Genomic DNA, 16,408 nt, shown 5'->3' on the forward strand with positions numbered 1-16,408 from the left:
AATGACCACACTACATGATTGAGGTCTTTTGCGTGAAATTTAGCTCCCATTACTGATTTATGAAGCTGGTTAAAACTCATTAGTAGGCAGCATTGATATTGTCATTCTTCAAAGATGATCAAGAAAAATGTATGTGAGTATTGCTATATTATCTGTCTACATGTATCACCTCACCTTTTGTGTTCAAATAGCTGTTGCCAAAAAGGTTGTAAAAACGCCACGCCAATGCTATTTTTAGCCGGTCTATGGCATTTTGCATTGTTTGCTAGCACAGAGCTAAAGTGAGCAATCTAGAGCAAAGTTAAGGAGTCAACTGGGAGTGGCAATAAACAGCTTGAAGTGGAAAAACTTGTAAATTGGGTCGCGTATCTCAAGGCAACACTTTGGTCTATAAAACAACTAAACAATTGGAACCTGACAAAATGTTGATAATTTTATGGCTATTTAAAAAAGAACTGAAACCAATGAGAGCCAGACAATCGAAGCAGAGTATTTTTCTAGTGGAGAGAGAGAGAGGTTTCTACTAGCATCATGGGTTTGCCGTAGTGGTGGGAAAATGAAACTTCATGAACCAGTTGTTGTATTTTTTAGTCCTCTAGATGGCACTGTTGGTTTAAATAAAGGGTTAAAAAAATGGCAAGTGAGTGTGCTTTCAGCCCAATGGTGAGCAAAGAGTGCCATCTACAAGAGTCCAAAAATACTACAACTGGTTCACGAAGCAAATTTGAAGCTTCATTTTCACATTACTAGTTTGCGGTATTCTTCTAAGGGGACTTAGTTGAGTAATTACACTCACTCTTAACAGTGAGCGCCATGCTCTTGCTGATGTCAGAGCCCACCCCGTTGGAGGCCTGACACAGGTAGAAGCCACGATCCTCCTCCAGGACGTGGCGGATGAGCAGCGAGCCGTTGTTCATGATCTGTATTCGGCCCGTCAGAGGCACAGGGTGGTACTGCTGTGGGTTCCCGATACCCGCTGAGGCAAAATACAGAGGAAAGAGAGAAATTAATACAGGGGATAACACGGGGACCTCCCATCAGAAGAATGCCTCTTTAGCTACTCTGAAAATGGATTGAACAGTAAGTAATTTGACCGGGGAAAATTTGAAATTGGGAATTGCTGTGATATCAATAAATGTTTGGGTTTTTTTTGTGGGTGTGTAATCTTAAAGCATTAACATTATTTACCTTTATTTTATTTTATGCTTATATGTCCACATTCTTACCATTCCAATGTCAATATATTCCAAAAATTCATGACATACAGGGTATTATTTTTCTATTTGTTTCTTTTAAAAAAATTCACACACATGCACGAAAAAACCACCCAAAAAAATCCATTCATTTCCAATGACATGTTTAGCAAAACAGATTCATATCATTCAGCTTAAGGAACACCGAAAGTGAAAAGTAGAACGGCTACACTTGCATTATCATTCTCTGTTGGCAAAATGCATCCAGACGTGTCTCAGGTTGTGGGCAGTGATTAAAAATGAAAGTTATAAAACGTGATTTTGTACCTAGTGCACTTTTGCCGTGCTTCCACATGACCTTGGGAGGGGGGTACCCATCAACTGAGCAGTTTAGAATTCCCGACTTCCCGTAGATTCCATCTTGGTTGTTGGGTTGTACCACAAAACGAGGAGGCACTGCAGGGAATAAATATAGTTTTAGGTCCATCATTTACGGATATAAATATAGTCAAGCATTTTTTAAAAAAAATTTTATGCTGTATTTTTTTTTTTTAATGGTATGCATGTAAAAGTATGAGATAATATATTCATGTGTACGGTGGTGAACAGGACTATACACAAACAAATCAACCACTTCTGAGATTTTATGCATGGATCAGGGAAGAAGTCAGTAAATCTTGTTGGCTTTTTGAATTATTTTCTTTAAAGGGGAAGTCGAACCCCCAAGATTCTCAACAAGAATATGTTCTATGCAGCCCCACTCATGGAAACATGGCATTGTGATTATTATTGCGTTTGTGGAATATTAATTAAACAGTCAAATCCACACAGTTTTGTCCATCTCAGGGGGCGGCCATTTTGGATTTCCTGCTGTCGCAGTTGCTCAGGGCTCAGATAACCAATCATGGCGCAGCTTCAGAAAACAGGTAAGCCGCGATTGGTCGTTACCTGAGACCTGAACAACTGTGATGTCATATTCAGTCAGTGACAAAATGGTTGCCATTTTTTTTGCCAGGATATTTTTGGGTTGACTTCCCCTGTAATCACAAAGAAATACACACTGAAACGAAAGTGTGGAAAAGTCAAGGTAACATGGCCGCTTTATTTGTCCCAATGGACGTTATGGTCTGTGTGTATATTTGAAACTCTTTAATTTCATTTTGATCCAAATGTATCTCATTAGAAGTCCACTCTGCTTGTGCTTCTTCCTCACCTGTGACCGTGAGCAGCCTCTCAGTGCTCACAGTGGCAGCATCATTGCTGGCGATGCAGGTGTAGTTGCCGTTGTGCTTCAGTGACACTTTGGAGATCTGCAGGGAGCTCATGAACTCCTTGGTGTCGATGGTGATGCCCGACGAAGGCACTATCTCCTGGCCGTCCTTGCGCCACGTGATGTGGATGGGCATGTCTCCGGACGCCACCACGCAGGCGATGTACATCAGCTTGCCGATGGACGTCGGCGGAAAGTCAAACGGCTGGATCAGCGGAGGAACTGGGCGGGATTACAGTGAATGAATGCAAAGGGACAAAAAGGTGCAGAGAAGAAATGTTGACATGACGTATAATCGTGATGGCAGTGTGTGATGAAAACAGAGTGGCGTTGAGACAATGCAAGGACAGGCAACAGGGTGAAATACAGGGCAGGGGAGTGGGAGGCGACAGGCAAACAGAGTAATGGAAATAAAGGGAGGAAGAGAATCAAACAGTTTGATGGTTGTTTAAATGAGCAGGGTGAGTAAGAGGTGAAGACAGAGATTCAAAGTCAGATATGAATAAGTGAAGGATGGAGTACAGCGAGACGATGTGAAGGCAGAATATGGGGAGACGTGCCGATTTGGAGATGTGAGGGCATTGAAAGGACACGAGGTGGAGAGCCAGCGGTGTGTGGTGTAGAGGTGGCATTAGAATGAAGCAGAGAAGGGAGTGAGATTGAAGACAAAAAAAAAAAAAAACATTGTTAATATATTCAACTAAACTGTCAACCCCCCCGCCACCCCAAGATGTTTTTAAATTCCCCCAAAGTTTGGAAACCATTTTCGCTTGCTAATCTACGCCCACTAGCCACTGCGCCTGTGCCCCTCGCCAACCTCTCCACTCCAACATGCCCTGCCCTGATAAAGCCAACCCATAATAGCTGCTCTAATTAGGGCCCCATCCACAGGGGGAGAATGGTGTTGCTATGGAGACCGATGGAGGTGATTCAGAGTTAGGGAGGGTGGCGGCGGTGGGGGTTACAGCTGAGACATCTGGGGGATTTAATCTGGACCTCATTAAAATTCATCTAATTAAATCAGAGACATGACGAGCACACATTCACACGCACGTACGCAAACACGCGGCGCCGCTATTTTTCCAACACGGCCGATGGCGTTCACACTAGACGCACAATCCGTCCACAACAATGCGGCTGCCGCAGAGGGCAAAGTGAATAAACACGCAAGGTGACAGGTAGAATCCAAACACATCCGCCGCACAAGTACATATGTGCTTGGCACGCTCTCGCACAAATCCTGTTCAATAGCACTCGGGCTCCATGTAATTGCTGAGTGCATGTGAGAGCACACTAGTCCACTCCGCCCCTTAATCAGGGGTTATTAGAGACAACGCATACACACTGTATTCCCTTCCTGCTTTAATCACAACCTTTTCTGCTCTAGTCACACCGCTCCTTCCTCACAATTGTTCTTATCAGCATGAGCCGTATGAATTGTGATAGTTTACGTCTCAATACTGAAATGAAATGAAATGATGATGAATCAATTCAAGTGGAGAAAACTCAACAAGTTGGATATTAGAGTTTAAAAAGCAAGAATGTGTTGAATTTGTTGTTTTTATGTATGAAATTTCTACTGGCCCAGTCAATATTAGCGGTTGATATTAGCTGTTTGTCAGAGGATAAAGAATATATGGCTGTGAGTTTTGTTATATTGTCGATATACATATGATGCAGCATAGTTTGTGTTCAAATATATTTTGCCTACAGGGTTTTAACACTGTGACAGTTCGGATATTTGTTAGTCGTCAAATGGAGTTTTGTGACTGCATTAAGCTAAGGCCAAGTTGCGTGATTTTTTTAAAATACCTAACCCTAATTCACAATTCTTACTCGTGGTGAGTGTTTTGGGAGACTGGATACTAGAATCAGTGCAAATAAAAAGCTTGTTTAAAAAAAAAAAGCAACATGTAAATATAACCCAAGGTGATCAAAATTCCCATTTTTTCTTTTTACCTAATCACATAAATACATTAAAAAATGTATGGGCAGTGAAAAATATCAGCTGAGTTGAGGGGAACTTATTTAGCTTTTTGATTAACCCTAAAACATACAGTAAAATGGTTTACTATTAAATATGTGACATTACTTTTTGAATGAAATTCTACTAAATTCATGCACTTTATCGTCTGTGATACGTGACCGCAGATTGGAATGGCGTGATTTACCTTTGACCGTGACATATATAGTCTGCTTGATGAACAGCTGAGGTTGTATGAGCACACTACAGATGTACGCCCCCTCGTCCATCCCCTTCTGCACATCAGTAAGCTTCAGGGTGCCGTTTTCAAACACCACCTGCAAAGAGTTACATAATGCTTACAGTCGAGGCCGAGCGCAGCCAAAACTTGCGCCACCATTTTTAATCTCGTGTTCAAGGTTAAGGGCTGCAACTTCACCTGACGATGGTTGTCAGGCAGCAGAAGCCCCTCCTTGTACCAGTTGATGGAGTAATATGGGTAGCCGATCACTCGGCAGTTCACAAAAGAGCTGCGTCCTGCCACAGCCGTGATGTTCTTCATCGGTCGAATCCTTGGATTACCTGATGAACAGACACAAGAGAAGGGCAAGGGGGGGAGAGAGAGAGAGCGAGAGCGAGAGCGAGAGCGGGAGCGAGAGAGAGTGAGAGAGAGCGAGAGAGAGTGAGAGAGAGCGAGAGAGAGAGAGAGAGAGAGAGAGATATGACCACAAGAAGAAAAGAGAGGAAAAGAGGCTCATTAGCTGATGGTGCCAAACCTAGGCGTGGAATTTTTGGAGGGAAGGAGTTACAGGGGAGGGTGATTGGGTTGTGGGGAAGGGAGAGAGAGAAGTTTGAATGTTTTTTGCCGCCACAGATTCTTGGACATTCCTTTTATGCACTCTGGCCATCTATCCTTTTTCAATCACATAGGGCCCCAACCACGGTATTGGTTCGCGGGCCATTTTGACCGGGCCGCGGCAGATGAAAGAAAAAAAACAAACTTGCAGGACTTCTGGTTTAGTTCTGATTTCTTTAGTTCAAAAGTGTCAGGCTTCTCTCAAAATAAAATTAAATTAAAATGAAATTTTCTTTTAATAGAACACCTGCATTGAATCAAATTACATAGTTCAAATGTTCCTTGAGCTACGGACGGTAAGCGGTCGTGAGCAAAAAATGTCAGCGGTGGCCTGTAGCGCCAACAATATGAGACAAAGATAGATCGACTCAAACAGGCAAACAATCCGGAGAGAGAAAATGCGTCTCGAGTCAATAGAGGACAACAGCGGGCATCCCTCAATCATCCTTCACCTGTTGGCTGCGGCGTCTCCTCTTCCAGTTCATCTTATGTACATCTTTGTATTTGTCTCTCTTTCCACCTCTCTTATACGCCGCCTTGCCTCGCGCCACCCCCTTCACTCGCTCCCCTCCGTTTCTCAGTGTGAGCCGAGCTTTGAAGTTGCAGCTTTGACGAGCCAAAGATGTATTATTCAGCAGTACCGTCTCGCGAGCGCACAGACGCACACTCACAAAAACACACAGCGATATACAGTATATCCACGTGTGTTCCCAACAATGACTGGAGCTGTTGGCCCCCTGACTGGGATAAGTTGAGTGTATCCCGTTCATGTGAGTGGGTAAGTAGCACTTTTCTTTAGGTAGGTCTATGCATGTGTGTCAGTTTCTGTTTGCTTGAAGGGCTCTGGAAATGCTACTCATTGTCACTGCAGAGATTATTACGGCACGTCTCTCCTGTCGCACCGGCGCATTTCACCAAAGGATGAGGGGGAAAAAAAAAAAGCATGAGGGAGAAAGAATGAACAGGACACTGAGAGCGAGATGTGGAGACGGCGACGCTGCCGTGTCCATCAGGGTCAGTCATCATCCTGACAGGATGGGTCCTGTCATCAGAATTTACCGTCACTCAATCCACACACTGGCATTCCTCTTCTCTCATCACATCCATCTACAGGACAACCGTCTGCTTCATGCTCTTCTTCCTCGCTTACAAATCGCATGTGAAACGACACGCCATCCATCTTGGAAGACATTGGCCACCGCATTAGGTACACTTACACAATCTAGAAAAAGCCAATATGCGAGTTTTATCGAAGATTCTAAATTATATATATATAATTACAATTTATTAAAATTGTATTTATTTCCATTTAAATTGATTAAAAATGTATCAAATTCTTTTTGTATTTTTTGAATAAAGGAAATTCATCCATCCATCCTTTTTCTCGACCGTTTCTCCTTACGAGGGTCACAAGCATGCTGGGGCCTATCCTAGCTGTCTTCAGGCAGTAGGCGGGGTATACCCTGGACTTGCTGCAGGGCACACATTCACACTCACAATCAGACGTAGGGACAATTTAAAGTGTTCAGTTCAGCTACCATGCATGTTTTTGGAATGTGGGAGGAAACCGGAGTACCCGGAGAAAACTATCCATGCAGGAAGGCGAGAGCCTGGAATCGAACCCTGCACTTCTCTAGGAAATTATGTGTCTAAATCCAATTCATTGATTAATCGAGCAAATAATCGACAGATTATCAATTCAAATTAATCAATTAAAATATATGTCAGCTGAAGTCCTGCACTTGAGGATCCCACTGTCACATTGGGAGGTAGTCATGTGTTTAACTCCAGGAACAGACCACAGGAAATCATAATATAATGATAAAGCGATCCTTTGACACAACAGGAATTGAGAGAATACTTGAATAAAGAGAGATTGGGGTAAAGAAGTTGGAGCGTAGAGGACAGGGTACGGGAGGGGGGGAACGGGAGGGGTGAGGCCGTGTGTGGCCTTGAATATGACTGATATTGAAAAGTAGACAGGCACCTCTTACGTTTATGCGCGCTTGGTACTCGGCGCTACCGGCCGAGTTTCGTGCGGCGCACCGATACAATCCTCCGTCGCGGATTTGGGGGTTGCTGACGTTGACGTAGCTCACGGTGCTCCCGTCGGAGTGCGTGTACTGGCTGGCTCGCACGCGGGACAGGTCGCGGGCCACCGGCTCGTCGTCCAAGGTCCAGGTGATGGTCGGCGGAGGCGCCCCTTTGGCGGTGCACATCAGGGAAAACGGCTCACCTGGGACGACCACCTTCTCACTGAAGGATGCCACAATACGTGGGGTACCATCTGAGGAAAATTGATAAAAAAAAAAAACAAAACAGTGGGGTAATGCCTCCTTTTGTCAATATCTGCATACACGGATGCTTTTGATGAGACTCACCTTCAAGGAGAATGATGGAGAAATCTTGGGCAGTCTGGGCCTTGCGCGTGGCAAAGCACTGGTAAGCTCCTGAGTGTCTTTTCTGGGCCGCCGAAATGAACAAGGTCTCGTTGTGAGCGCCTTGAATGGAGAAGTGCTGGTCAGGCAGGACGGCTTCTGTGTTGCGGTACCATGACACGGTATAATGAGAAGAACCCTGGACGGCGCAAGACAGGATAACTGTGCTGCTGATGCCCGTCTTGAGGTTCTTGGGGGACAAGGTGACCCGCAGTGGCTCTAAACATGGAAGATGCATGGAGAGAGATGGAAAGGATATTCAGATTTTTTTTTCTGGCTGTGTAGAGTAAACCCCTATCACTGGCTGGCAGGTAAAATGGAGGTCAGGTTATCACTCGGGCCTCACCGATATGGAGTTTTTGAGGTGATGTCAATTCTGATATTTTGACAAATACGATTCTGATAATTGATTAATTTAATGCAAATCAATTAATTAAAAAATATTTAATGAATAAAATAACTTAATTTTGGAGAGAGAATTCTCGGCAAAAATCAATTTGCATTTTTTTGTGGTTGGGGGGAATTTTTGAATGTCATTGTCTATGTCATAGGTGTCAAACGCAAGGCCTGGGGGCCAGATCTGGCCTGCGACCTCATTTTATGTGGCCCGCAAAGGGCAAATCATGGATGTCTACTTCCTGCTCCGAGGACATTTACTTTACTTTTAACAACATGAAATGAGACATTGCCATTTATTTGTCACCGATTCTCCCACTTTAAAAGAAATAGAAAAATTGTTGAACACAAAAATGGCTTACTGCCTTCTGATTTCAAAACTGGCTTTCCATCAATTTGTTGTGTGTATGTGGTATCGTCATGACGGCCCTCTGAGGGAAAGCATAACTACAATGTGGGCCACATTGACAAAAATTAGTTTGGATCGAAACATTCCTATTTGTTGAATGTATCGATCCAAACTAATCTTTAAAGAACAATAATTAAACAATTCTGCTATTCAGTGCTTTTTTTTTTTTTAGACTTTGGCTGTTTATTTACCATGAAAAAAAAACTCTGCTCCACCCATTGGGTACCACTCCCCAACAAAAAGGCGACAAAAGGCTGTAACCATTTTGACTATTATAATAGCAAAGACTGCATCGAACCGAGCTGAAAATAGACCATGTTTTTCACCTGTCAGCATCTTTTGTATTTGCTCTGCTCGTATGTTTTATTACATACTATGCATCTTTCATTGCATTTGTATGCTAGTGTGTGCGTCCGTGTATGGTGGAACCACAATGAAAATCAGACAGAGCGACATAAAGGCGGAGAAAATGTCAGTGAACAATAAAGCAGCTGGTGTTAGGTGCTCTGGGCTCCTGAATGTGTGTGCACGTCTGGGTGCAAGTGACAGTGCACAAGCACAAGATGACTCTCTTTAGAGGCTTATAGCTTGTGCGTGGATGTGCATTCTTGCTCCTATATGCCGTGTCACTGCATGTTTGTGGGCTGTGTGGTGATGTGCCTTGTGGCCAGTCTGCCCAATGTCCATTGACTTTCCCATTTCAACTTTCCCAACCCCCATTTCGCCGTCTTGGCTACTCTACAAGTGTGAAAGCTCCGTCGCTAGTATTAACGTCTCACATGGACAAAAAAAATTATCAATTCATTCAATCATGGGCTCCCCAAAAGGAAAATTCTATTTGAAATTTGCAGCCCCAGTTTTGGGGAAGGCCTTTTTCTCTTTCAGTATGACATTGATTTAACTACAGTGGTACCTTGAGACCGAGCTCACTCATCTTTTAAATCATATTTTCTCATTGAAATAAATTGATATTAATCGGCTCCACATTCCAAAAAAAAATAAAAAATACAGTTTTGCCTCAGTTCACTGCACTTTGCACTTTGGGCCTTGACTACCAGTATCACAAAAAATACTATTATTATCCCTCAGTAAACCACAACAATATTACCGTATTTTCCGGACTATAAGCCCCTACTTTTTTCCTCGATTTTGAACCATGCGGCTAATACAACGGTGCAGCTTTTCGGTGGATTTTTCTTTCACCAGTAGGGGGCGCTCTATGGTTCAGAAAACACAATAAATAAATCTTTTTTTTTCTTCTCTTGGGTCTGTTCTGTTTTACTTAGCAAAGTTGTTGCTGTGTTAAAAGGCACAGTTTTAAAAATATGTTTATGTACCTTTATGTGCATTCACAGTACAAAATCATTCTGTATATGCAGTAAAAAACTCTTTTTATTTAACAGAAAAAACTGCGGCTTATAGTCTGGAAAATACATTGTTCTGAGCTCATGTGCCAAAGCGGTGCCTTCAATTTTGATGTTACCCACCTATGATGTTAAGGTGACCTGTCACCTCCTTGGAGCCAAAGCTGTTGGTGACCTCACAGATGTAGTTGCCGCTGTCTTCCAGCCTCAAGTCGGAAATCGTGAGGCCCGTGATGCGGCGTGTCCAGCGGGAGTCTGCCGGCAGCGGCCGGCCATCCTTTAACCACCTGATGGTGGGGTTGGGATACCCGGATGCGATGCAGGGCAACTCCACACTGTGGCCTACCTTCACCTCACCGGACTGGAAACTGTCCAGCACTGACGGGGTGGACTCCGTAGGGTCTGAAGATGATCCAAGAAGACAACAAATATCAGGAACACACTTTTTGGTTCTGTACGAGATGTGCCTGTTGATAAAAATGCATACCCATAACAGAGAGCCTGGCTCCATTGCTCTGCCGAGTTTCTCCACTGTACTTGTGCTTGGTGATACAGCGGTAGGTGGACAGAGCGTCTTCCTTCTGCACCTCTGAGATATACAGAGCTCCAAACGAGGTCAAGAAGAAACGGTTTCCTGTGGTTGAAAGAAGAGGTTGTAGTCAGATAAAGACTTATATATTCATTTTCCAAGATTTTATTTTTATTATTACGCAGTCAAATCAAAGCGACTCTTTAAATTCAGCACAGGGGAGGGACTTGGTCGGACTCACTGGAGTCCATGCAAATGCGAAGTACGATTATAAGGAACTGTAAGAAGATTTTCCATGAGCAGATGTAAGGTTGGGCGCTGTAAAGTGGTCGCTTGGAGAACTCGATTCACCCGCAATCGTTTGGCACACCCCAACCACCCCACACACACCAGTGTGTGTCAGGAGTGCTTTTAAAAGTAGGATATATTAAAAATGATAAAAATAATAATTCATTCAATTTATTGATTTCTACAAGGACTCTGTTGTTATATTTATGAATGAAATACAATATCATCGACCACACATCACCACACACAGACAGAATCTGTAAATCCCGTTACATCACCTGCGCCACAACTTAGACCCGCATTTACGTGGTCTAACGGCTACTCTACTTTCTGTCACCAAATTGTCAGATGTGCACATGCGCCTATCTAGGAAAATCGAGCCCTTAGTGTGAGAGTACGACTGAGTCTTGTGGCACCTGTGGTTAAAGTTAATTTATTAAGTGCTAAAGCTAACTTAGCATTGCTAGCACTGCTGTTTTAGTGAAGCTGGTTATGTATGATTATTCATCCTGCACTTATGCAATCAATTTTAAATCCTCCTGTTTAAAGGGCACGGCTCTGGTCTGACACTCAAGGAGGAAAGGGGTTAGTGAAGTGAAGCTACATTCAAATCTTGCTTCCAGCCGCCCTTTTAATCAACCAGGAGTTGGACAAAAGCTCCTTACTCCATCTCCCCTGAATGTTTAATTCCTTTTTCTGACAAAGACTTTTTGAATTTATAATCGCAAGCAATCTTTCCGTTCCAGCATGACTGTGCCGCAGTGAACAAACAAGCTCCATCAATGCATACTTGGATGAGTTTGATTTTGAACAACGTGACCTCAACCCCAGCAAACCTTTTGGATGAAATACAAAAAGGAATTGTGAGTCAGTAAGCAATCTCTCAGGTGGAGCAACAGACCTAAGACCTCCAAAAAAAAAAATGTTCCTCAAGATGAGTGAATGAAACGTCGCACCAACAGACTCAAATCCATCCCAGATGAGCGGAAGGCAATAGGCGAGAAGATTTTCCCGTCTCAAGTTGCTCAATACTTTATTCATTGTAGTATTAATGTATTTTAATATTCTACATATTTATTCTGGATGAGAAACATATATTGTTTTGTTAAATACAAATAGATGATACTGATGATATGTCATGTTTTTGTTTATTGTCGCGGCTTGTTACTGAAATTCTTTGCGTTTGACCTATTTGGCCACTAAAGGTCATTCGGATTCTCATAGGTAATTGGAGCGCTCACATGGGACTGGCATTGTCACGGGTGTATGACTCATGAATGAACAGCATCCTCACTATGGCAACAGTCAAGCTGCCTATCATCATTCACACTCAACAGCCCACTCTACTTGCATTAAATCTATTATTACATTTTTACGTCCAAAAAAAAAAATAAAAAAAATACGAATCCTCTAATGGGAAAAACAGGTCTTTTTTTTTTTTAGTCATATAAAGAAGTATACTAAACTTGAGGCTCTTGAGGTTGTTTTTTTGCTGCTTATATCTCTTTTGTAAGAGTCTTGGAAAACTCTCAAGAAACCCAGATTTCAAAAGGAATAATAATAAATAAAAAAAAATATCATGTAAAAGAGCCTACCACAGCACTTAGCTAAACACATGAGAGCTTTTAACATGTCCCATCCATCCAGAGAGATATGCACCGCAGAGAAAGATAGATGAGAAAGAGAAGAAAAAGAGACCAGGGGAGTCATTGTAGGTGTTAATAATTGATGTGTGGGTGTGTGTGTGTGTGTGTATTATGGTAACTGCAGATTAGTGTCATTTTCATTCCAGTTCTGGCCGTGATTCATTCGCATGTCAATAAAAAAAAAAGTGTATGGGGGTGTGTGTGGGTGTGTGTGTGTGTGTGTGTGAAACAGAGGAGGAGGGAAAGAGAGAGCGACGGGGGTTGGGGGGTGGAAGATGAGGAGAGTGAATTTCAGTGTTTTATTCTTTACGGTTGCCTGCCTGCTTTCTTACTCCATCCTAACCCCAAAGGGTTATTTTAGACAGTGCACACTTCAGGCTTTCTTGTAAGTCGCACATTGTTTAGTTACGCCGATGTGACCGCAAAATGCGCGAGAGTGTGTGTGTGTGTGTGGGTGTGTGTGCGCGCGTGTTTGATGTTGTTTGCTTTGCATGTTCCCACGTCTCTTTACAAGACTGACAAGAGAAGGCCTTGGTAGAACATCCTCCGTGGAGTGACTGACTGGAAATACAGTGTATGACACACACATGCACACCTACACATACATGGATGTACTCTGGTTTACTTTGAGTCTAAAAACATCCATGTCAGTTTACATGAAGATTCGATCATGTACATGGGTGTGAATGTTTGTTTTTTTTCATGTACCTTATGTTTGGCTAGCGACCACTCCAGGGTGTACGCCACTTCTTCTCCAATAATAAGTTTGGATAAGCTCCATCGCAATAAGAATTATTATTATTATTTTTATTTATTTATTTATTTTTTTTGCAGACAGGGATAGGCAGACTATGAATCAATCGTTATCTAGTCTTGGTTTACAGTGTAAGAAGATAGCCAGAAGTTCACACACACACACACACACACACACAAGTACGTTTCTATGAGATTGTTGTCGAAGCACTGAAGGACGTCAGGTGTAATTTTCAAGCCTGGGCTTTTATTTCAACCTGGGTATTAAGCCTTACAGGATAATGAGTGCTTGGCGAGTGGAACTCGGTATAACACACTGCTATACCCTGTCACAACATGCCTGCAGAGAGAAAAGACAGGCCGTGAAGGCGGCGGGAGATGTGAAAGAGTGGGAAATTCAAAGATGGTGAAGAATGGGAAGGGTAGGAGAGAAAAAGAGATAATGAGGACGAGCTTTTGAGTGTTCAAGGAAATGTGACTGTATTATAGCTAATGTTCTGAACTCCTGTTTCCTGTTTTCCCACCAAGAGAGGTTGGCAAAAGCGGAGGTCTTCATCCATGTGAACTTCTCCCAGGAGAAACTAAATTAATTTAACCAATATGCGTTTAACTTCTAACTTTTTCTAGGCCTACCAAACACCAAGCGATTCGGTCAGACTTGACTGAAGTCAGCCACTGGGTTTGCCGCGATTCCAAATTTTGAGTCGTCATTGCACAATGGACAGCACCCTTCACCGGCTAAACATATATTTTTGGCTTTGGAAATGAGCAAGATTGGCCCTCTGGCAACCAAATAAATATACTTTATGAAGTAATTTATAAAAATGGTGAAGTCTCACACTTCCTAGCATGCTTTGGTTGAGCGTGGAGGGTTAACATTTTTGGTGCGCCGACACCCTCTTTGAAATTTGTAATATTAATTTATTCTTTATTAATTGGAATGCATTATACCTTTATTTTTACTCGATCCTCTGGCTCATTTGATGCAACCTATTATTAGTCACATTTTGTATTTTGAAAAATTATAGTTGATTTTTTTAAAATTATTGTTCAATTAATTCACATTTATTACCACAAATAACAGAAAATAAATGATCAAAAGTTAGTAGAGTTGAGTACCGATTTTGAGATACCGAGAATCAGAACAGAACCGATCTAATGTGAAAGGGACACATCCCTTGTGCCATTTTTTTTTTTGTGATGGGCCGGTCCAAGTTGGGTACGGCTGCCTTACATGTTGAGCGTTGGGTTTTAATCATTATTCAATTACTGGTGAGCAGGGTTCCGTATTACAGTATCATCTTGTCATCTTGTGCACGACTTGAGTGTGTATATGTTGTGATCAAATTTTCTGTAAATTATCAATTTTCCACTGTCATACACCAATGATGAGACCAGAAAAAGCATTATTATTTTGTAAATGCAAGCTGCAGTATTGGTTCTTCTTAGTACCTCTTTATTGTTATTGTGGCCTGTGGTGACTCCACCTGCATGATTAATTAGTGACCATCCACCTCTTTCTAGCTAATATAGATGGAGATTGATGAAGGGAGTGAGATGGGAGATAAAGAGCAACAAGAGTCCGAGAGTGACGGAGGGACGAGAGAAGACAGGTGGGCAGGCCGCCCGACAGCAAAATATGGGTGAAAGCGATTCCTCCACGTCTTGCTCTCATCTCCCCGCGCAAACATCTACTCGTGGGAGACCAGATCAATTCCCGTCTCGTCTGCCAACGCCTCCGGGACTGTTGTTGTTGTTGTTGAATGCATCTTGGTAAGCCCATGCGTCACAGTCTGATTTCCTCTAATTATTTCTCATTCTACCAGGGGGGCGGAAAGGGAATTTTTGAGGTTCATCCCAGCATGCCCTTACATCCTCCTTATTTCCTGATCCCTTCCTCCTCCTCTCATCATGTTTTGTCTTCTCTTCATGCCATCTCTTCACCAATCCTACCCTTTGCCCTCGACCTCCTTCAATCGCTGCCTTTTTCCCTTTTCATCTGTTCTTCTTTAGTAGGAGGGTGTCTAAGTAATGGAGTTCGGTTCAGCTGATTGGCCCGAGGCGGTGAGTCAAGACGAGTGCAGAGAGAAGCCCCCGCTGGATGTGTGTGTGTGTGTGTTTGTGTACTGTATGTGCGCACACACATGCAAATACGGAGACAGGAAGGCATGGGAGTAGAAAAAGGAGAGGGAAAAAAATTGATTGGGGAGCCCTGGAGCATCGCTTGTCTCCCCCAAAGTTCCCAGTAAGAGACAGAGCAAGATTCTTCTTTAAAATAGGTGAGCTGATATTGGATGATAGGAGAGGAAAAACAGGTGCTGCTAAATATAGATTACTATATCTGCCATTTTCAAAGAGTTACTGCCAAGAAGAGGGAGCGACGCGAGGCGGAAGTAGAAAATGTTCACGTTAATGAAAGGATACGGTGAAAATCGCCAGCGCGCAGGCAGCAGCCAAGGAAATTAAGAGGGACATATATATTTATTTTCAGATACAAACTAGTCAAGGGACAGAAGACCAAAATAGATGAAACGGCGAGTGAAGGCGAGCGAGGGAAAAAGGGAGAGGAAATGGCGTAAGTCGGAATGGGTGGGGGCTGCCATGCAAATGAAGGCGACGCTGCAGCAATGCTAACGAACGGCAATTCGCACTGTTGGACTCATCACTTATTAATGCTCCAAGGCCCCCAAGCCCCTCCCTTCCTCCTGCTTCCCTTCATCACCACTCCCGCCCCCCCCCCGTTGCCTTTCTTTTACCCATTTCCCTGCTTTCGTCAGGGAATTTTTTTATTTTTTTTTTTTTGGTTCGTTCGCTCGCTGTTGCTAGGGCCCACGCGCTCGCATGACAGCAGCTGGGTAGGGGGCGCTGTGGTGGCGCACCGTGTGCCAGTGTGCATCTCGCGTGCATGGCGACGTGGTGTGTGCGACAGAGTACCCTTCATCAGTAGTACAAACAGAATCAGTCGACATCCAAGGAGGGGAGAGAAACTGCTGAATTGCTCCGTAATTGATTAGCAGGCCTGGATTAGAGGCCACAGAAGGGCTTAGCGCATTGTCTCCGCTTTGGCTATTCATAAAAACATTTGCGTGTCAAGTTTTCGATTTTGAGACGAGCACGGACTACGAGTTTAGGACACAAATTTTCTCACGACATTATCTTGGAATCCACAGTTGTAGAATTGCCCTTAACAAATTGCACGGTAGAAGTTCCACTCGAAAGGATGCTGCAATTATGAGCAAACAGCCGTCCTTATTTATTATCCCTCACATTTGATTTTGTTTTTAAAATTCTGCTTCTTCTCTC

General features: G+C 43.1%; 1 protein-coding gene across 2 annotated transcripts in view; it reads right to left on the reverse strand.

Moving 5' to 3' along the window:
* The window catches only part of dscaml1 (Down syndrome cell adhesion molecule like 1), a 94,645-nt gene that overhangs the window by 23,364 nt on the left and 54,873 nt on the right, over nt 1–16,408 (reverse strand). For both annotated transcript variants that reach the window (XM_088300452.1, XM_088300450.1), the window contains exons 4-12: nt 10,377–10,523; nt 10,013–10,291; nt 7,664–7,939; nt 7,270–7,569; nt 4,866–5,008; nt 4,635–4,764; nt 2,407–2,685; nt 1,521–1,649; nt 797–976 (exon numbers count right to left, since the gene is read on the reverse strand). In XM_088300452.1, coding sequence (XP_088156578.1) covers nt 797–976; nt 1,521–1,649; nt 2,407–2,685; nt 4,635–4,764; nt 4,866–5,008; nt 7,270–7,569; nt 7,664–7,939; nt 10,013–10,291; nt 10,377–10,523 — 1,863 coding nt within the window. The remainder of the gene's footprint in view (nt 1–796; nt 977–1,520; nt 1,650–2,406; nt 2,686–4,634; nt 4,765–4,865; nt 5,009–7,269; nt 7,570–7,663; nt 7,940–10,012; nt 10,292–10,376; nt 10,524–16,408) is intronic.

Source organism: Idiotropiscis lumnitzeri, chromosome 7 (genome assembly GCF_059441095.1).
Source record: "Idiotropiscis lumnitzeri isolate Australia: NSW breed Sydney's pygmy pipehorse chromosome 7, RoL_Ilum_1.0, whole genome shotgun sequence".
NCBI lineage: Eukaryota > Metazoa > Chordata > Actinopteri > Syngnathiformes > Syngnathidae > Idiotropiscis > Idiotropiscis lumnitzeri.